The 21,445-nt window shown below is 45.5% G+C and overlaps 1 protein-coding gene across 1 annotated transcript in view; it reads left to right on the top strand.

Moving 5' to 3' along the window:
* The first annotated feature begins 1,596 nt into the window (after nt 1-1,596).
* TXLNB (taxilin beta) overlaps nt 1,597-21,445 on the top strand; it is a 41,810-nt gene continuing 21,961 nt past the window's right edge. Inside the window, exons 1-4 of the mRNA XM_084261342.1 lie at nt 1,597-1,729; nt 10,415-10,831; nt 13,835-13,926; nt 20,072-20,242. Of these exons, the coding sequence (XP_084117468.1) occupies nt 10,429-10,831; nt 13,835-13,926; nt 20,072-20,242 (666 nt within the window). The 5' untranslated portion in view covers nt 1,597-1,729; nt 10,415-10,428. The remainder of the gene's footprint in view (nt 1,730-10,414; nt 10,832-13,834; nt 13,927-20,071; nt 20,243-21,445) is intronic.

Below are 21,445 nucleotides of genomic sequence, written 5' to 3'. Positions count from 1 at the left end.
ACCACCATTGTCTGAAGAAGATTTGAAGAATTGATCTTTCCTTAAGCCACGATATCCATGCATCCCCAGGGAATATGAGCTGCCTTTTCCAAGTAGAGAAATAAGACTAATGAGAAACCACCTCAAGTATGTTCTTTCTGCCCACAGATACTGTCTCCACAAATTTAGCAGGCCCTTGATTCCTCTCCAGTGAAAGTCCAAGATGCTGCTAACACATGGACTATTTCTGAACCAGTACTTCTTGAAACTGTACCACCCAGCACCATTTTCTCTAATAACTCTCATAAATCAGGTGCAAAAAATTTCTGGTTCCTCTAGTGCTATTCATTGTAGCATCCATGCGTTTTTCCTCCTATTGTTGTTCTGAGCCTTATTTTTTTTCCACTGGAGCCACTTCCAGTACCAGCCTATCACTTATCACTTGTTTGCATATTTGTGCATTAAACTGACCTACATCTCTCTCTAGGGGAGTGGGCAGCAGATGGTCCTTGGGCCATCTGGCATCTCAAGATGCTGCCTGAGTGGCTTGTGGGTCACAGCAGTGGGAGCTAGTGGTTGCTGGATAAAGAGCATGTAGCTGAGCTCCCTGGGGAGTGCTCTGCTTGCTTGCATAAACAACTTTGGGCCAGTGTGAGCCAGCACCGTAAAGTGCACAAAGTAGGTCAGGTAGGTTACCTTGGCAGCAATGAGAACGTTTGTTTAAGAGCTTCTGGGATCAGGGGGACAGCTACACCAGCCATCTCCATTAGTGTTGCTGCCCCAGAGAAAAAAGCTGGTCAATTGACTGGAGGACACCACAGTGACTGGCACTGGAACACTTGTTCCATGAGGAAAGGTTGGGGAAAGAGGGATGTTCAGCCTGGAGAAGAGTCAGCTTTGGAGAGCCCTAACTGCAGCCCCACAGTACCTGTGAGATGATTATCAAGAAGACAGAGACAGGCTCTTAATTTTCTTCTTTTTCAGCATTAGAACAATCAAGAGGGAGAACAGGCTTCCCAGGGGGATTATACAGTCTCCACCCTTGGAGATTTTTAAGGCTGGCATAAAGCCATGAGAGACCTAGTCTGAGATCACAGCTGAACTTGCTTTGAGCAAGAGGTTGAACTAAAAAGACCTCCTGTGGTCCCTTCCAGCCAGTGGGTATGATTAAGAATCAGTCTGGTGTTTAACAAATACTGCCCAAATCCCACCCAAATCCCAGGTTGCAAAAGGCAGTCACAGCTGGGAGTTCACATTATGGAAACCCATCCCTGTCTTTCTGACACAGACAAAAAAGTTAGACTGAGTTTGACCAATCCATAGTCAATATAGACAAATTTCACCCAGCACAACGCATCAAGTCATTGAAGAATTAGGACTTCATTTTGAAGGGTAGCAGCTGTCTATAAATCCTTCCTTTATTTTCCCTTCCCGAGGGCCCAGGTCTCCAATTGCGGATGCTATCTATCTCTGTTGGAGCAGAGAATAGCCAACATATCTGGCTTACGCTGCCAGCTAGCAGGCAGCCTCCCTGCTCGCCTATCAGAGCCTGTCCCCTGCAAAGCATGCATTTGGTCTCCGCACTGTTTGCTCTTGCTGTGTCATTCTGTCCTTCCCCCCCCTCGCTTGGTCTTCCCGTCCCTCTTCCCTCTGTGGCAGGATTACAGTACCAGTGTCTTGCTGCTGGCGTACCCTTGTCTGAGCTTTCTGCCTGACACTTTTTCCCTGCTCAGCTCTTCTCTTTGCACTGGTAAGTCTGATGAACGGCTTTCTTGCTGTCACTACTTGGTGGCATGACACTTTAATCTAAGTACTTCCCTTTAGGACTGTCAGCCCACGTTTTCTAGGAATAGCCTTAAAAGCTTGGGCACCATGCAAGGAAAACAGGCGAATATCCAGGGCTGTTGTGAAAATAAAAAATGCTTCTCTAAAGAGTGGTCAAAAAGATTTAAGCTGACTTCGGTAGAGTTTGCCTTTGGGGCCATGGCTGCAACAAGAACTGATCAAGACTCAGGTGCCGTATCAGAGGTGGGGTGGGTGATTTCAGAAAGTCTCTGAGTCTGGGTTTTTTTCCATATCTGTATGGAAACTTGCCATGAAGTCTCCTAAGTTTTGTTTAGTTTTTACTAGAAAATTGTACATAAATCAAAGATCTCTTAAAATTTAGCATGTAGTTGATAAAACTGATTTTATCACTGCTTTCTGAAGTAATACACGGGGCAGGTCTAGGCTACAACTACGTACTTACATTTTTCTGGAGGGCAGTCAGAGCTACAGTCACACGGGCCATTCCAGAGCATAACGTCTGCTGGTTTGAGGGGTTGCTGTAGTTCAATCCAGCATTTGTTACGTCAAGATAAAAATTCAGGTTTTATCAGCATGGGGTTGTTGGTATAATTACGTGGAACGCTTTGTTTTAAAGCATTTGTGTGTATGTGTGTATGTGAATTTTGAGCATAAAGTGCTAAATACCGTTACCCAGTTTAGAAGTGCTTAAAATAGCTCCTGCCTGGCTGCAGAGCAGGTGCCATGTGTCCTTCTGCTGGATATATGGGCAAGCAAGAGCTAAATATAGACCAGTTTGTAAACCCTCTAGAACTTCAAGCTGCAAGAAGGGAAGAAGAAAGAAGTTCCTGTGAGAAGGAAGAGGATGGTCTCTGTTTAAAAAATATCAACAAAACTTTGTGGCAGTTTGAAAGTCTGCAAGAGAAGCCAAGAAGAGGATGTTTGCTTTGCTCTTTGTCCTTGGTGGGATGGCTCCTCAGCAGCAGCGTCTGCTCCAGCGGTGCAAGAGGCAGACTGACACCACACCCGGCATGGGAGACACTGCAGCTCTGCTAAATCAGGCACTGGCTCTTGCCAACTGGCCTTTCTCTTTGGAAGTACTGGCTGATTTCAAAGCACAGAGAAGGCAAATCATGCCATAAATGTGAAATGTGAAGAGGTAATGGTCAGAGACAAACTCAGCACGTTACCAGACTGAGCTTAGCAGTAGAGGGGCAGGGTCACCCTCTGGCTCTCGGGGGTGCTTCCCACTGAAGGAGAGGAGGATCATCTCTGGAGCCAGGCTCTGGGTCTTGTCCAGGCTGGGACAGCCAAGACCTGAGGCACAAGGAATAGCAGTGCCCAAGACACATCTCAGTGGTGACTTGCAATCCTGTTCCCACATTGACTCCAGCTTGGTTTGCTCTGGTGTTGTAGCTGACAGGGACAGGCTTGGAGCTTTAAACATGCTGGGAGTCAAGGTGGAACAAACTCCTAACATCAGGGCTTGAAATTCATTCTGTCTTGTTCTCAAGCAGCTCAAAACTCTGAGGCTGCTGTAGGAACAAGGCATATTAACTACATTTTCCCATTAAACTGAAATCACATTAGCCCTCTGAGTGACTATACATAAACAGCAACCACAAGTGTCTGAGATCAAGCTTCCATCCAAAACATGAGGGTCAAGAACAATACCGATTTCAGGGCTGTGGAACAGGTCTGGGATTTGAGTGTGCAGGAGAGAAAGAGTAGACAAGATCCAACATTCAGACTCAGTCAGCTGATTGGTCAGTCCTCACCTTCATCATAAAACAGGTAAGGCTCTGTTGGAAATTCAGGTCCTTGGAAACAACAGTAATGATAGTAGGAGTCACATAACTCAAGAAATGGATAGACTGAAATTGAGCAAATCTAAAATTCTTTGAAGAAGTAAGAAGGATTTTTCTCTTCTGGGTTCAATCACCTAATTTTCAGGCATTACTGTGTCTAAGATAGTATATAATGTAAATACTTTGGGTCTTGCTGAGATGGGTACCATAAGTCTTTTGTAGCCTGATAAGGAAAAATTCCTCATGTGCATCAAGGTTAAACTGGCTGGAAAACAGGGAGGACTGGGGCCAACTGCAGTAAAATCTCCCATCATCAAAGGCTGTAAGTGGGCTGCTTTCAGCAGATGAGAGTTGCCCTGTCTCCTGAAATATAAATTCTACAATACTGGGGAAGCTGTTAGGCAAAACGAAGTGCAAAAGTCTTAACAGGCACTGTGCTTTTGTTGAAAGTAGTTACCAGGCTGATTTAGCCTGAAGGAGAATGGAATAAGACATTAAAACATTTATTCATGTGTGAAAATCCCCAGCATGACACAGCAAGTGGGCACCCTTGGATTGAATGTTCATTGCTGGGTATTTCCATGGTTCCTGCCTGCTCGCCTTCACAGGTCTGAACCTCAGCAGATGTGAATTGTCATGTCTTCAGAGACTGATTATAACTAATCCCTGTCTACCCAGGAATGTATATAAGGGAAAATTTCCTGTCAGGCCAGCTTTTGAAGATCTCGTGTCCTTTGTTCTAAACTTCCCATTTCTCTTTAATTCACCTTTGTGCTTCACTTATTGCTGAGAAACACCATGCATAATTCAATCGCCGCTGTTGATTTAGAGCCTACTGTGTTTGCAGGCATGCTTCATGATTCATGTGGGAGGAAACTTTTAGCTGGTAGGTGCTGCTCCACGAGCAATGAAGTTGGGAGTTGGGAGGCAGACAAGGAAGGAAATCGGGGTGCAGTGAGGACTATGTCAACTTGTACCTTCTTACGAAGAGAGTGAGATAGGCAAAAGAGAAGTTAGTGTTTTGAAATAGAGCACTTAGTGATCCTGCCCTGCCTCTGTGATGAACATGTTATGAAAATATCTAGTTTAAATCGGGGATGTGCTTTGTGACCCTTTTGTTCTGTCTAGAAAAGAGCCGGTGACCCTGGGTTTTCTACCTGTTTGATTGCCAATTGCCAATTAGCTCAAATGAATGAATACAGTTGTGAACACTAGTCTGAACATGTCAGAAATAGATACGTATTTCATGGAGTTTCTAGCTTAGCATTAACAATAATCTTACTGACCTTGAATTCATTGGCAGTCAATTAACTCTAGTTAAAGCAAGCTCACAAACTGCAGTCTAGCATCCATGCGATCTGGAATTATTTACCCAAATTGCACATGCAGGGTCTAAGCTTTCAGTGTAAATGAAATTCAGTCTGAATCCAAATCAGACACGTAACATTTTACAGTCATTTTGGAGTCATGTAATGACTGTGCCACAAGCAGGGTGGAAAGAACGGGAGGCATCTGTGTGACAGGGTCCATGAGTCCAAGTCCAGACACCTTCCCAAGCCGTTCCTGCCTGTGAGTTGTACCTGTGGGAGGACTGCAGAGACATGGATTTGTAGCTTAGTTTTCAAGCACATACCAAGCCCTGCTCTGAGCTTTCAATTGTAGGCCCACAATTAATTGCTTGAGAGATGATAAACCACAATATTTTGCTATCTTATCTGTCAAATAGCTAGACAATCAAATCTTGAAAAATACTGCCTTAGCAATGGCCTTCACTGCACTATCAAATATCACTTTGGGGAGAGTTTAACTCTGGTGGGTTGACCTTGGCAGAAGGCCAGGTACCCACCAATCTGTTATGTCACTCCCCGCCTCAGCAGCACAGGGAGGGGAGAAAAATAAGAAGGAAAACAACTTGTGAGTCAATATAAAGGAGGTTTAATAAAGTAAAAGGCCATGCATGGAAGCAAAGGAAAAAAACCCAAAGGTTTATTCTCTGTTTCCCAACATAGGTGATGTCCGGCCACTTCCTGGGAAACAGAGCTTCAGTATGTATAGCAGTTGCTCTGGAAGACAGATGTTGTAAAAAACAAATTCTCCCTCTTCCTCCTTCATTCTCTCAACTTCTTATTATTGAGCACATGTCATATGTTGTGGACTATCCCTGTGCTTGGTTTGGGTCAGCTGTCCTGGCTGTGTTCCCCCTCAAGATCTTGCCCACCCCCAGGCTACTGGTGAGGGAGGGAGAAAACATCTGGGAATCAGCCTTGATGCTGTGCCACCACTGCTCAGCAGTAGCCAAAACCCTGGTGTGTTACCAACACCTTGCTCAGTACCTATACACAGCACTGAGGGCTGCTGGGGGGAAAGTTAACACCATTTCAGCCAGCCCTGATGAAATAACAAACACTGAGTCGTGTGTTACAGTAAATTACATCTTTCTTACCATATACTGCCTTTGGACAAGATACTTCATGTTTTTGAAAGCTGTAGAAAACTAGTCACCATTACAGTCAACTGAAGAGGGGACCAAATGCTTCCCAATTAGATCCATGTTTTCAGAGCAAGTTGTCTTTTAAAAAATAAGAAAGTAACCATTTCAGATGCTGGAACAGAACCAAGAAAACAATCTTCTTCCTCTCTTCATTCCCCACTGGCACCACTGTTAAATCATATTGTAAACCACAAGCGGATACGGAACTGATGCCACAGTCCAGGGTTCAGCCATGGGACTCGCTTTGAGAAACCTGGTCTTCTGGGGGGTGGTGGGGTCCATTTGTCAGAGAAGGGGGAGAGCATTTTTGGTCATAGGCTTATAAGATGCTGAAGAGGACTATAAAGTTGCTGTGGGACGGGAACCTGAATCCCTCCCACTCCTACCAGTTTGATGCCAATGCCAACAATAGATGCCCAGACCCAGGAGAAGAATCAGAGATCAGCAGGAGAGCAGGTGAAGTGCAGCACAAAGGAACTCCAGCCACTCCAGCCAGTCAGGGCATAACTGGAATCCCTCTTTGCAAATGCACATAGTATGGGGAATAAACAGCAGAAGTTAGAGACCTGCACATGCCTGCAGGGCTGTGATTTTATTGGCATCCAGGAAATATGGTTTGATGGCTCCTATAGTGTTGGAATGGAAGGATACAGAAAGGAAAGACAGACAAGGGGAGACAAAGTGGGAGCATCACCCTCTATGTCAATGGCTAGCTGGAGGACTGGGGATGGATGATGGGCTGACTGAGAGCTTATGGATCAGGATTAAAGGGAGGGCAGGGACAGGTAACATTATAGTGGGGGTTTGCTACAGGTCACCCAACAAGGAAGGCCAAGTGGATGATGCCTGATATAGACAGATAGGAGCAGCCTCACATTCAGAAGCCCATGTCCTCATGGCAGATTTCAACCACTGCAGTATCTGTTGGAGAGACAACACAGCAGGGCATAAGCAATACAGGGGATCCCTGGAATGCACTGATGATAACTTCCTCCTCCAAGTGATAGAGGAGTCAATGAGAAGAGGTGCCATCCTGGACCTTGTTCTCACCAATAAGGTGGGGTTTGTGAAGGATGAGAAGCTCAAGGGCAGCCTCGGCTGCAGTAACCATGAAACGTTGGAGTTCAGGATCCTCAGGACAGTGAGGTGGGTGCACAGCTAGCTTGCTACTTTGAACTTCAGGAGAACAGACTTCGGCCTCTTCAGGGGTCTGCTTGTAGAGTATCATGGGAGGGAAACCCTGGAGGCAAGAGGAGTCCCAGAAAGCTTGCTAGCATTCAAGGATCACCTCCAAGCTCAGGAGTGATGCAGCCCAACAAAGAGGAAGTCAGGTATAAACACTGGGAGGCCTGCATGGATGAACAATGAGCTCCTGGACAAACTCAAACACAAAAAAAGAAGCCTACAGAGGGTGGAAGAAAGGAGATATAGCCTGGGAGGAACACAGAGAAATTTTCCAAGAGTCCAGGAATCAGGTTAGAAAAGCTAAAGCCCTGATAGATTTAAATCTGGCTGCGGGTGTCAAGGGTAGAAGGAAAAGCTTCTATAGATGTGTCAGTGATAAAAGGAAGACTGCAGAAAATATTGTCACTCTCTGGAAAGAAATGAGAGACTCAGGTTACACAGGTCTATGGTAAAGGCTGTGGTTCTCAATGACTTTTTGCCTCAGCCTTCACCAGCAAGTGCTCTAGCCACAGCACCCAAGTCGCAGAAGCCAAAGGCAGGGACTAGGAGAATGAAGAACTGCCCACCATAGAAGAAGATCAGGTTCAATAACATCTAAGGAGCCTGAAGGCGCACAAGTCCATGAGACCTGATGAGATGCATCCCTGGATCTTGAGGGAATGGGCGGATGGAGTTGCTAAGCTACTTTCTATCATATTTGAGAAGTTGTAGCAGTCTGGTGAGGTTCCTGCTGACTAGAAAAGGGGAAACAAAATCCGCATTTTTAAAAAGGGGGGGAAAAAAAGACCAGGGGCCCTACAGCCTGGCCAGTCTCACCTCTGTACATGGTGAGATCATGGAGCAGATCCTCCTGGAAACTATATTAAGGCTCGTGGAAAATAAGCGATCAGTGACAGCCAACATGTCTTCACTAAGAGCAACCTGTGCCTGAAAAATTTGGTGGCCTTCTACAGTGGGTTTACAGCATTGGTGGATAAGGGAAGAGTGATAGATGTCATCTACTTGGATTTGTGCAAAGTATTTAACACTGTCCTGCACAACATCCTTGTCTCTAAATTGGAGAGACATGGCTTTGACAGATGGACCATTTGGTGGATAATGAATTGTCTGGATGGTCACAGTCAAAGACTTGTGACGAATAGCTCGAAGTTCAAATTGAGACCAGTGATGAGTGGCGTTCCGCAGGGGTCAGTGTTGGAACCAGCACTGTTTAAGATCTTTGTCAGCAGCATGGACAGTGGTCTCAAATGGACTCTCAGCAAGTTTGCTGACGACACTAAGTTGTGTGGTGCAGTGGACATGCTGGTGGAGGGACCTTTACAGGCTGAAGAGGTGGGTCCATGTGAACTGCATGAAGTTCAACAAGGCCCAGTGCAAGTTCCTGCACATGGTTTGGGGCAATCCCAAGCACAACTACAGTCTGGGCAGAAAATCAATTGAGAGCAGCTCTGAGGAGAAGGTATTGGGGGTGTTGGCTGATGAGATTCATAGAATCATAGAATATACTGAGTTGGAAGGGAGCCATAAGGATCATTGAGTCCAGCTCCTAAAAAAAGAAGAAAAGAAGCTCATAAGGACCCAGCAATGCATGCTTGAAGCTTAGAAAGCCATCAAAAGCAGCATGACCAGCAGGTAGAGGGAGGGGATTCTGCTCCTCTGCTCTGGTGACACCCCACCTGAAGTACTGCATCCGGCTCTGGGGGGCCCAGTACAAGGGGAGGGGAGATTAAATATGATGTTAGACAGAAATTCTTCCCTGTGAGGGCAGTGAGGTCCTGGCACAGGCTGCCCAGAATAGCTGTGGCTGCCCCCTCCCTGGCAGTGTTCAAGGCCAGGTTGGAGGGGGCTTTGGGCACCCAGGTCTAGCAGAGGATGTCCTTTCCCATGGCAGGGAGTTGGAACTAGATGAGCTTTGAGGTTCCTTACAACTCAATCCAGTCTGTGATTCCATGAGTGTATAATACTATGATATCATTAAAGGGAGGAACAAAAACCATCCTGAAAAAGAGAGAGAAAGGTTTCATGGCTATGAAGAGTACAGAGTCTGTAGTCAGGCAGGAATGGAGGCTGGTTGCAGGGTGAGACCCAGCCATGTACCCTGTACCTCTATGCTCATGAGTGCAATGTGGTGGTGGCAGAAGCTCTGCTGTTGCTTTGAGAAGGAAGGAACCTTCTCTACACTCCAGTGACACACAGTCAGAGATGCTGTTTCTGCTGGCCCACACCTTGCAGGAGCTCTGGAACAGGTGCCTAGGACTCTCCTGCTGATACCTTCATCGTCAGGTCCTGGGTAAATCGGAGCAGCGTCCAGAGGAGCACAGGTACTCAACAGAGGCTCTGGATTCACCTGTCTGAGAGCAGATGCTCAAAAATTCAGGAAAGCAAAAGCTTCCCCTTGCAAACTGGGAGAAAATTATGCATAATTCACCCCAGAAAATACCACGGACTACCAACCCATGTTACACCCTGTCGGTTTTACTTACCTGTGATTTATTCCGTATTTGTACCTTGCCAAGCAAGCCATCAGCAGCACATGGCAAGTGCAAGAGAAGAGTGGTTTATAGCTGTTTGTCTTACACTTTGCTGTTCCTGTGAGGGTACCAAGCCTGGCCACTCGCAGATCAAGCACCACGATGGGCTCTCCAAGAGTAGGGTACAATTTTGAGTTTGCTGATTTCATTTAAAGGATTCCTTTCTCCTGAATATTGACTTAAGATGTGGGGACAGAGGAGAAATAGGAAACGAAACTGATGCGGCTCTGAAGTGAAGCTGCCTGTACTGGTGGCCAGCATCATAGGCAAACAAATCAAGAGAAGTAAACATGTGGCAAATACTATGTTCAGGGAGAGAAGTGGTGTAAATGTCTCAGGAATAATTTTCTGTGCTACCACTGGCAACACGAATAAGAGGGTTTGGGATTTAAGTATTAGGTTTGTGTAGGCTTTTCCTTTTGAAAAGTATGTAATTTGCTTTTCTCCCTGCAGGAAAATCACCTTGGCTGTTTTTTCAACTCTGATATATTTATTAAGTCAGACCCAACAGATGAGCTGCCACCCCAAACCACTCCGTCCCCACAAAATCACTCACATGCCGGCTAAGCTTTGGGAACAGTTAGATGACTAATCCCATGTACTTTTAAATTAACCTTCTGTTTCTTTGCTGTCAGGTACCACATCAAGCATGGAGAACAACCAGTCTCCCACCTTGCCTGGGCAGGATATCCCGGGGCAGAGTGGGGATAAAGCATCCCCTGGCTCACAACCCCCAGCTCCAGCCCTTGCAGAGCAGCTGAGTACCTGTCCCAAAGCTACCGTGTGTGACATCTCAGAGGAGCTCAGCAGGCAGCTGGAGGACATTATTAAAACCTATGGGTCTGCTGTGAGCCTGATGGAGAAGGAAAGTGCTGCTACAGGAACTGACAGGCCTGAGAAGGGAGAGTCAGGCAGCGTGGAGGATGCAGAGTATGAAGATGTGAATGAGGAGAGTGAGAAAGAGAAGGTGGCTCCTGGGGATGCTTCCAGAGCAAAGGAGCCCAGCAGCAGCAAGGAGCAAAAGCTGGAGAAGAAAATCCTGAAAGGACTAGGCAAGTACTATGTACTCACATAGCCCTTCTTCAAAGAGACATAAAACCTCCCTGGTCTTTGTTCTTTCCCATGTTGAATCTCTGCCATGGATGGTAGGGACCTCTAGTTACCACTGAAAATTATGATTGCTACAGCTTTTCTCTAACTAATAATTATTTTTAACAATTACCTGACAGATACATTTAGGCTGTATCAGATAATAGTCCTTATAAAGTCAAAAGCTTAGGATTATATCACACAATTCTGATGTATTTTTGGGACACACAAACTCTTTAGTTCTAGCTGTGAGTCTGATCATAGAATCATAAGGTCATAGAATCATTAAGGTTGGAAATGACCTCCAAGATCATCTAGTCCAACCATTCCCCTACCACCTATACTACTTACTAAACTATGTCCCCAAGTACCTTAACCAACCTCTCCTTAAACACCCCAAGAGACGGAGAATCCACCATCACCCTGGGCAACACATTCCAATGCCTAATCACTCTTTTGGAGAAGAATTTTCTGCTATTTCTAACTTGAACCTCCCCTGGCACAACTTGCAGCCATTCCCCCTTGTTCTGTCACTAGGTATCTGTGAGAAGAGGCTGACCACCAGCTCACCACAACCTTCTTTCAGGTAGTTGTAGAGAGCAATAAGGTCTCCCCTGAGCCTCCTCTTCTCCATACTAAGCAGTCCCAGTTCTCTCAGCCACTCCTTGTAAGACTTGTGTTCCAGACCTTTCATCAGATTCATTGCCCTTCTCTGGTCATGTTCCAGTGCCTCAATGTCTGTCTTGTAGTGAGGAGCCCAAAACTGAACACAGTACTAAAGGTGCAGCCTCAGCAGAGCTGAGTATGGGGGATGATCACCTCCCAGGTCCTGCTGGCTATGCTATTCCTGACACAAACCAGGATGCCGTTGGCCTTCTTGGCAACCTGGGCACACTGCTGGCTCATGTTCAGGAGAGTGTCAGCCAACACTTCCAGATCCTTTTCCTCTGTACAGCTTTCCAGCCACTCTGCCCCAAGCCTGCAGCGTTGCCTGGGGTTGTTATGACTAAAGTGCAGGACCTGGCACTTTGCCATGTTGAACTTCTTCCCACTGGCCTCTGCCCATCGATTCAACCTGTCAAGGTCTCTGTCCAGGGCCTTCCTAGCATCCGGCAGATCAACAATTACCCCCAACTTGGTGTCGTCTGCAAACTTACAGAGGGTGCAGTCAATTCCATCATCCAAATCATCAATAAAGATAATAAAGAGGATAGGCCCCAGTGCAGACCCCTGGTGACCACCACTTATGACCAGTCACCAGTTGGGTTTAACTCCATTCACCACCACTCTCTGGACCTGGCCATCCAGACACTTTTTAACCCAAAATGAAACACCACAGAAAGCTGCCTCTTAGACAAAGGAGAACCTGGCCTCTTGTTTGTGCCTCAGCAAATTCTTTCTTCCCCTGCTTCCTCAGGTACCACTTCTCAGTGGTTGTAAGGGAGCTGAAGGTGCTACTGTGTGGTGTAGCAATCTGCACAACAAATTGACTGTTTTTCATCTAGCAGACTGCCGGGCTCATCGCAGGCCATGTGAAACCAGCCAGCGTGCTGCATCAGTGCTAAGAGCACACCTTGGCAGGGCTCTGTTAGCCTGAGAGCTGGAAAGAAGTCGCCGGGAGCTTTTGTGAAGCGTGTCCTTTCTGCTGGGCAGCCGCTAGAGAGCATTGTAGCTACGTCCCAGGCTAGCAAGCATGGCATGCCCTTCCCTTCCTACAGTCACCTCCGGCCGATCTTTAAGCCTTTCCTTCGCATGAGAACCCAAACCCAAGCGCAGATTAAGCCTACGGAAAAATCTCTGCAGGACACGCTGACAGATAAAGGGCTGAGCATCGGACAGATGCAGAGTTTTTTCCCAAAAAAATGCCTTACATGCCCAGGAGAAAGGTTGTCAGTTCTGTTGCCTCGGCTTTGGTGCAGTTACTGGTCCCTCTCCGAGATCGCAGCAGATACTACCAAAGTGTGTTTCAGCAGCTGCACTCCCAACAGTTTCCACTCCAGGATTCGATTTTACCTCTCTTCAACTAATCTATGCTGGTGCTGTATAGAGACCTTAGTGTGGAATAGTGTATTTTCTCCGCAGGTCGAACTCCCAGACTGCGCTGCACTTGAAATAGAAAACATCCAGCCTAAATCAGAAAGCAAATTTCCTCTTGCACTCTGGGGAAACAGGAGCATTTGGAAAAGCACAGCCAAGCCCCTGGCACCACAGCCATCCTTATCTTCAGGGACGCCAGGGACATTTTGTATTCAACAAACAAGTGGTGTTAAAGCTCCAGCTGATACTCAGGGCTGAAATGAATACCCAGAGGTACCAGTAGAGAAGCAATACATAAATGGCTACACAGTGATTTAGCTATGCACGCCAAGATAGTTATTAGACTGTGAAAACATTGTCTCATGTATCCATACTCACTCCACCAAGTTGGGGAGCTGATTTACATGCCGATCATGTAGCCCAGACCTGCCTGGCAGTACCTGCTGCTCTCTGCTTCCATCCACACCATGATTTCCATACCTAACTTACCCTCCCTTATGTCCTGTATGGGCAGAACAACATAGGAGCTGAGAACACCAGTTTTGACCAGTTTTTGCCTACAAAGAGATCTGGCTTCTGTGCTTTTGGTGTCCAGGACCTTTCCATCTTATTTCAGTCAACTGTACCATATATATGATTTAGTCATGTTGCTAAAACATTAAGTGAAAATCAGTTTATGCAGGAGTATAGCATCTCACAGCCAGTGCTTTTGCTAAAAGATAGTATGTTTCTGAAACAGATGAAAAAACAAGCACGTTTATTCTTACAGTGGCGGCCAGAAACCCATAGACAAATAATTCCCTTCCTTCCAAAATCCCTCATTTCTCCTCGAGTTTTTATATATTCCTGCATCAAACAACCTATTTCATAAGAGTACATCAGCTATAAACTACCTCTACTATCAAATCTCTGATGCTTCTTTTTTAAAGGGAAGGAAGCCACCTTACTGATGCAAAGCTTGAACAAGCTGAATACTCCGGAGGAGAAGCTGGACTTGCTATTTAAGAAGTATGCTGAGCTGGTTAGTACAGTATTGGTTCTTTTCTGTGCAAACTGTATACACAGGAAGGTAAAAAACCCCACATACCATGTAGCATGGTCAAACCTTATGTAGTAGTAATGCCCTTCCTGTTAAGTGAATCTCAATGCAATTGTCAGGGTTAAATGATCAATTGTGGGTGAGAAGGAGAAAAAAAAGTAAAAAAGTGAGGGAAACCAGCTGGACTTTGGGTTAAGAAGTGGATGAGGCAGAATATTTGTACTTAAAGTTGAATCCTACCAAACCAATCCATACTGGAGACAAGTGTCTAGGCTCCTGCCTTCACCTTCTGCAAGGACTTTTGCATGCCTCTGTATGCAGGTATTGCTTTAAATTATGCATCAGTGATTTGATCTGAATTAAAATAATACAGGACTTAGTGAAGAACTTTAGGAAGCAGAAAAAAACCAGCAACTAGAGAACCAAGGCTAACTGTGAGAGATAATGCAACATAGTGAAATGAAGAGTCGAAGCCCCTGACCCCATAGCAACACCAGCTACCCGACTCTGTTCTTTCCACACTTACAATAGGTTATTTTCAGATCAAGTATGTTCTTCTAAGCAGTTAAAGGTGTGTGTGTGTGTGTGTGTGTGTGTGTGTGTGTGTTAAAGAATTTCCCTATAGTTTGGGTTACTCTAGGCTTGCTTTTAACAACAACTCAGAGTTGGGCCATTACCTCTGTGAGTGGCAACCCCAATGTTATGTTTATGATCTTATATACTCTTTTAACACAATTACATAATAGACATAGTCCCCTATTCTGAATAGACACAGTCCCCCATTTTGGTTGGCTGAAAGCCTGTAAATTTCCTTTGTCTTCTTGTGGTATCACTGATTACTCAGTCTCGGTTCTGCTTCAGATCTTAGCTTCTGCTGATCCGTCTCAGAGGTCACTGTCTTCTCTTCTTCTTTCCCAAGGTCTCGGTGTTCTATGTTAAACATCTAAATTCTTAAAACTCTACTTAACCATAAAATAACCTTATTCTTCTCTTAAACTAAAATACTCAGTCATTTCAATTATACTTGTGCACCTACCCTAGTCAACCCTTCATTTATAACTATCTACTGATTAACTCGGCTGAGGACTAACTCCCCCATGGAAAGAGCTATACACAGGACACAGAAGCAACTTAGTATGGCCAGAACTTACTGTTTAAAAAACCACCTGCGATTACACAGCTGTAAATACCTCATCATCAATCCTATTCCTTCATATTAATAACTAACTCTAACATACTGTTTGTACTAGATTCTATTTTACAACAGTGTGGCCATAAGCTTTGGAAATCTTACAAACAAAAAGGCCACAGAATTTTATAGTTTGTGGAGTGCTGAAAAATGTGCCAGGCAGAACACTGACTTTATAATTGCTTTTATGCACAGATGTGTCCGTGTCTCATCATAACATGAAGTTCAGCTTTTCCTTTTTTTCATGTAAAGTCTTCTGATTTCATAAATTGGGCTCAGACTGTTTATGGTTTAGCTTGTGCTTAAAGGAACTTCATGCCCATGGATTAACTGAAATAGATTTTCTTTTTCCTCGATGATGTAGTCCCCTCTGTACTCACACATCACTGGAGAACTGTATAAAACAGGTCATATCACCACTAATCCGTGCCAAAGCCCAGATGCAGAACGTTCAGTTTTGATATTCCGTGCAATGTCACAAAAATAAATCTTTTAATAAATACAACTAAAAGCTTGTTGGAGAAAGCTTTACATTGGTCACTCAGCATGGCTAGAGGTGGAGTGCGAATGATAGCTTGTCAGCAGCCGTCTGTAGCAGCTGACACTCCTTCTGTATTGCACACTCCAGGTCCATTTCTGCTTTTCCCAAGTTTTTTCCAGCCAGATCTCGGCTCCCTGAGATGCAGGGACATGCGGTGACACAAGCAGTTGTTGCAACACAGCCCAGGGGATGGTGCAGTCGTGTGCCATGCTGAGCCGGGTGCCAGCAATGGCTTCAGCCACATTAAAGAGTGCTGCTGCTGCTGCTGTTGTCCCAAAAGTGGGATGGTTCCCCAGTGTGCAGCACCCCAATACACACACAGAGCAGAGGCATCAGATTTATTCCATGTCTATGCAGAGATGGGAGCTCGGTGGTACTTCCACAAAGCTGGCACACCCCACACACAATCCTCAACAGATTTGTCTCCTTACAGGATTAGAAAAACACACCTAAAGTTACAGTAAGTGGTATCATCTCCTGTTGGTCAAGTGTATTTAAATGCTCCTTGAAGGTGTGTGGGGGGGATTTGCATAGTTCTTTAATTGGGTGGGTGGTCACAAACTCCCACCACCATCTTTCCCTTCCCCAAGTCACTGCCAATTTTGGTCGACTCGGGGCCTCTCTGGTAACTCCCCAGCTCTGAGCACCTTCTGGGTCAGGGTGTCTCCTCTCTATCAGTCTGTCAGCTCTTCTCCAAGGATACTTGTTAGCACAGCAGTTTTTTATCAGCCTTGGGCTCTTCTGCAGCGGTACAGCCACTACCAAAGCAAGATACATTTAACCCTAAGCTAAACAGCATCTGAGCACTAACCCAAACATGCTCCTGTCCCCATAAAGTGGGAAGTTAGGCTTTATAGGTATCAGCGCTGTCTGTACTGGGGTACCCTACACAGCACCAGCTGTATGCTATTTAACTGTAAGCACAGTCTAGAGCAAAGGGTACAAGATGGAAGGCGTCAAGGAAGAGCACAGGGAGACAGTTTAGCCATTTGGACACAGGCTGTGCCAGGCTACTCACTATCAAAGAACATTTTATTCACTAATACTGGTGTAGGCAGAGTGGTTGGGGTTAGGAAAGCAGGCTGTGCTTTGCTTCAGCTTTTGCCTTCAAAGAGTTGCTGAGGAACTGTTTGTGGCCGGTTTATTTTCAGAGGTCCTGAGGGTCTTGAAAGTGCTAGGTGCCAAAATTATACACTAATAAATAAAGATTATTGTTGTCATTGCCTGCAGTGGGGTCAAGATAAAACTTTTTCCCTAAATTGAGAGTTTATGTCTCTAGGTCAAGCTTCTAAAATCATAATTCCTTCTATTTGTAGTTAATTTTAGCTAATATTTTGCTAACTATTCATAAAAAGTTATCACTGGTGGCCCTTTTGTCAGTCTTATTTACCAGTGAATGCCCTTCCTTCACCGCAAAAGTAACACCATGTCTTAGACATTCCTGATACCTTGAAACACAGGTTTCTAGCACAAGTCATTTGTAGGGGGGAGAGTGGGAAGAGAGATAGAAAATAATGTTTGGAAGACTTCTCATATCACCATTAAGACCTATTTTATTCTAAGCCCCCTATCTCAAGCACAGCTTGAGTGAATCATCTAAAATTTGGATAAATCATTATCCGCTCAGCACAGGCTTCGCATGCAAAACACGAAGCAAAAAGAACCCTTTTTGTCTTTTCAAAAGGAAAGGGGAAGGGGCCAAAATCAAGCTTATAAAGGAAAACAAATCACAGCTTTAATTACAGAGAAGCTAATTTTTTCCCCTACAATACTAGAAAAATTATTTTAGCTGGTGCAGCTTGATTAGATGCCAAAGCCCCTATTCTGATCCACGGGGGTAAAAACACACAACGCACATGCGGAAAGTCGAGCAGCAACTGTAGATATCCAGTTGAAGCTGGTGGTTGCATTGTTTTGTGGTGTGCTTCACTGTGATGTGATTGATAATGCACAGAGCTCTGTACTGTAAGCATAAATTACAGAACATCTGCGCAAAACAGACCCTCGGGCAGAGCGAGTGTAAAGCATGATGCCTGTTAACTGTCTTGTTCGAGCCGCATGTCATTCCCCTGCACTCACAAACTTTCCCAGTCATATTTGGGTTAATAATTAATGCAAGTGGTGCCATATTATTAGATAATGCAATCTTAATAGCAACTGTTATTATTAAAGTTTGCATGTTGCAGCTCATGGCTTTCAACCAGAAACCATCTGGACTTCAGGAGTGTCTCACAGTGTATACACATCTGTAATGCACTGAGAAAGGGTGCTGTGCATTGGAACAGGAGAAGAAATCTTTAAAACCTCCAGAGGTGAAAATGCTGCCTTGACATGTCTGCCACAGTGTTAATTTGCGGTGCAGGAAGGTTGTTTTTTCCCCCAAACAGACAGTAATAGGCACATGTCAGGAGAAATGACCGGTTTGGGATTTCAGTAAGGCTTTCAATACTGTGTCTCACAGTATCTTGCTGGACAAACTGTCCAGCACACAACTAGACAAAGCCATAATGTGTTGGGAGGGCAGTTGGCTGAAGGGTCGGGCTCAGAGTGTGATAGTAAATGGGGTTACATCTGGCTGGCAGCCAGTCACTAGTGGGGTTCCATTTTAAGTCCGTGTCTTTTTAGTATTTTCGTAAACGACCTGGACCCAGGACTAGAGACTGTCTTAAGTAAATCTGCAGATGACACCGAATTGGGAGAACCTGTTGACTCTGTTCAGTGTGGAGAAGCCTTACAGAGGGACCTGGACAGGTTGGAGAGCTGGGCAATCACCAACAGCATGAAGTTTAACAAGGGCAAGTGGCGGATTCTGCACCTGGGAAGGGGCAACTCTGGATATGCGTACAGACTGGGGGATCAAACGCTGAAGGCCAGCTGTGCTGAGAGGGAACTGGGGGTCTTGGTCAACAGCAAATTAAACATGAGCCAGCAATGTGCCCAGGCAGCCAGGAGGGACAACTGTGTCCTGGGGTGCATCAAGCGTGGCACTGCCAGCCAGTCCAGGGAGGGGATTGTCCCGCTCTGCACTGCGCTGGTGCAGCCTCACCTCAAGCACTGTGTGCAGTTTTGGGTGTCACAGTACAAGAGGACACAAAAATATTGGAGAGTGTCCAGAGGAGAGCAACAGGGATGATGAAGGGTCTGGAGGGGAAGTCTTATGAGGAGAGACTGAAGTCCCTTGGTTTGTGCAGCCTGAAGAAAAGGAGGCTGAGGGGAGACCTCATTGTGGTCTGTGGCTTCCTGATGAGGGGGAGCAAAGGGGCAGGTGCCAATCTCCTCTCTTAGGTGACCAGTGATAGAACCCGAGGGAATGGCATGAAGCTGTGACAGGAGAGGTTTAGGCTGGATATTAGGAAGAGGTTCTTTACTGAGAGGGTGGTTGGGCACTGGAACAGGCTCCCCAGGGAAGTGGTCACAGCACCGAGCTTTACTGGGATCAAGAAGCATCTGGACGATGCACTCAGTCCCATGCTCTGACTTGGCTGGCGCTGTGTGGAGTCAGGACTTGATGATCCTTATGGGCCGCTTACAACTCAGGATATTCTATGATTCTGCATGTGAACTGCTGTCAGCAATTGTGTTGCTGACCTTCATCCCCTTCCAGATGCACCCTCCTTCCATCTAGCCCTCTGGAGAAGGCAGGAGCCGCGCAGCTACAGCAACAGCAAGTTCCAAGGGAGCATCAGGATTGTCCATGTTTTCTTCAGTAGTTACATGGCTCCGAAGAACACAAAAGAGGTTTGATTCCATGCAATCCACCCCTGTTGATGGTGGGACCTTCAGAAACATAACTGACAGACAGTCCCATGTGTGCCTGTGCACCAGAGGAGCATAACAAGAGGAGGTGTCCATGCACTGTTTTGGGGAACTCCTCCCTCAAGAGCATTCTCCTTCATCAGCAGAAAAGCCCCCACACAAACAGGAACTCTTTTGCCATTGTTTCTTCCAGCAGGTTCCTGGGTATCTAGGAAGCCACTTCTTTTTTTCATAAGCCACAAAGCAGAATGAGCAACTGTTGCGTTATCTCATGATCTGGAGAAATCTCACCTCATAAAGCTCCAGCTCCTTCAGGTCCTAGTGCTGAAACAAAAATAAAACCTCACAGCTGCCCTTCAAAGAGATTCCAGTCCAAGAGGGAAGGGATGAAATGGTGTGACAAGAGTATTAAAAATCACGTTCTCTTACACCCAGTACAGCACACTTGGGGCTGTTGCAGCGAACAGGCTTGGGGCTCCCTCCAGGTTGCTCACTCCTCTTTCTTTAGCACTGATAAATACAAAACATTTCCTAAAAGTGCAAGAAAGTATGAACACTTCCCCAAAAGTAAAAGAGTTCATTTTCTTTCCTTTTTTTTTCTTTTCCTCTCCATTTTGTTTTAATCCCTGTTCCCCACCCAGCTTGAAGAACATCGTGCTGAGCAGAAGCAGCTCAAGTACCTGCAGAAGAGACAGGCCCAGATCACCAAGGAGAAGGACCAGCTGCAGAGTGAGCACAGCCGAGCCATCCTCGCCCGCAGCAAGCTCGAGAGCCTGTGCCGGGAGCTCCAGCGGCACAACAAAAACCTCAAGGTGAGTGGTGGCCTTATCAAGGTACCTGGCAGTGGGGAGGAAGAAGGTGCCAATGCCTTCCCATCTTGCCATGGTACCAAATCAAAGGGATGTTTGCAGCTGCACATGGAATATATTGTTATATACATATGCTGTAATGTACATACCCATTTACAGCAAGACCCCTTTATGCATTGTTTGGAAATATCCAAGCACTTTTGGATTTTGGGTTTGCTGACATTATCTGTAAGCCTTCTTTGCATTATCAGGAAGCTCAGAGCAGAGAAAAAACAGTGGTGGTAACAGATTGTGTCCTTGAGACTGCAGGTGCGAATGCATGCGGGTGGACAGAGTAACAGGAGCACCAGCTTTGCTCCAGGGGATTCCCAGGAGGCTGGAGGGTGTTCTCATGTCATTTGAGCACTTGGGAATTTTCAAGTGGTCTGTGAGGGTGAGTCAATCAGGACAGTTGTCTCAAGTCATCAAGCCTCAAGACAGGAAGAATGCCAGCACTGTTTGTGGAAGTCATTTGGATTGCAAGCATCAGTTCAAAGAGGCGGTTTCCAGGAGTGCCAGAAGCCTGGGATCCATGCGCCAGGCCGGCCTGTTGCTTGGTGCATCATGCCATTTAAATGTGAAATTTATAATACGGTTATGCTTGAAAAATTTTAGGTTCAAGAAGTGTATTTCTTTTGTTATCCTCCTTATTTCTTTCCAAGTATGTGTTAGTGATGGTGGTGTTATTATCACACAAAAAGCCTCTGCTTTGATCTATTCAAAATCCTTCTTTATGGGGATATAGTTATGTACAGAATTATACATATGAATTCTCAGCAGCAAGAACTTCCCCTGATATAACCTCTATTAACTGCAACAGATTTTTATTCATTTTCAGCAGCTCAGGAGCAGACCTTCAGGGTCCAGCTCTGAGTATCACTGTACTTTGTTAAGAACATATCTGGGAGGGAGAAGGGCCACCCGTAAACTCAAACTGTGAACGAGCAGAAGGACAAAAGCAGTTTAACTGGTAGTTAGGAAAACTGGAAGCAAATCTCTGTGTGCTGAGTCATAGCAGTGCAAAACTGGCAGTGTCAATTACATTTATGCCTGTCATTTGCATGAAACCCAGTGCATATTGAGCTGTACCTCAATATTAATCCACACTGATTTACCAGACCGTCTTCGGGGAAAATCTTTCAGCAGAAAAACAAGTCAATTTTAAAG

The sequence above is a fragment of the Gallinula chloropus genome, assembly GCF_964237585.1.
Source record: "Gallinula chloropus genome assembly, chromosome: 3".
Taxonomy (NCBI): Eukaryota; Metazoa; Chordata; class Aves; order Gruiformes; family Rallidae; genus Gallinula; species Gallinula chloropus.
Note: the sequence above shows the minus strand (reverse complement) of the source record. Positions and strands in the feature narration are given on the sequence as shown.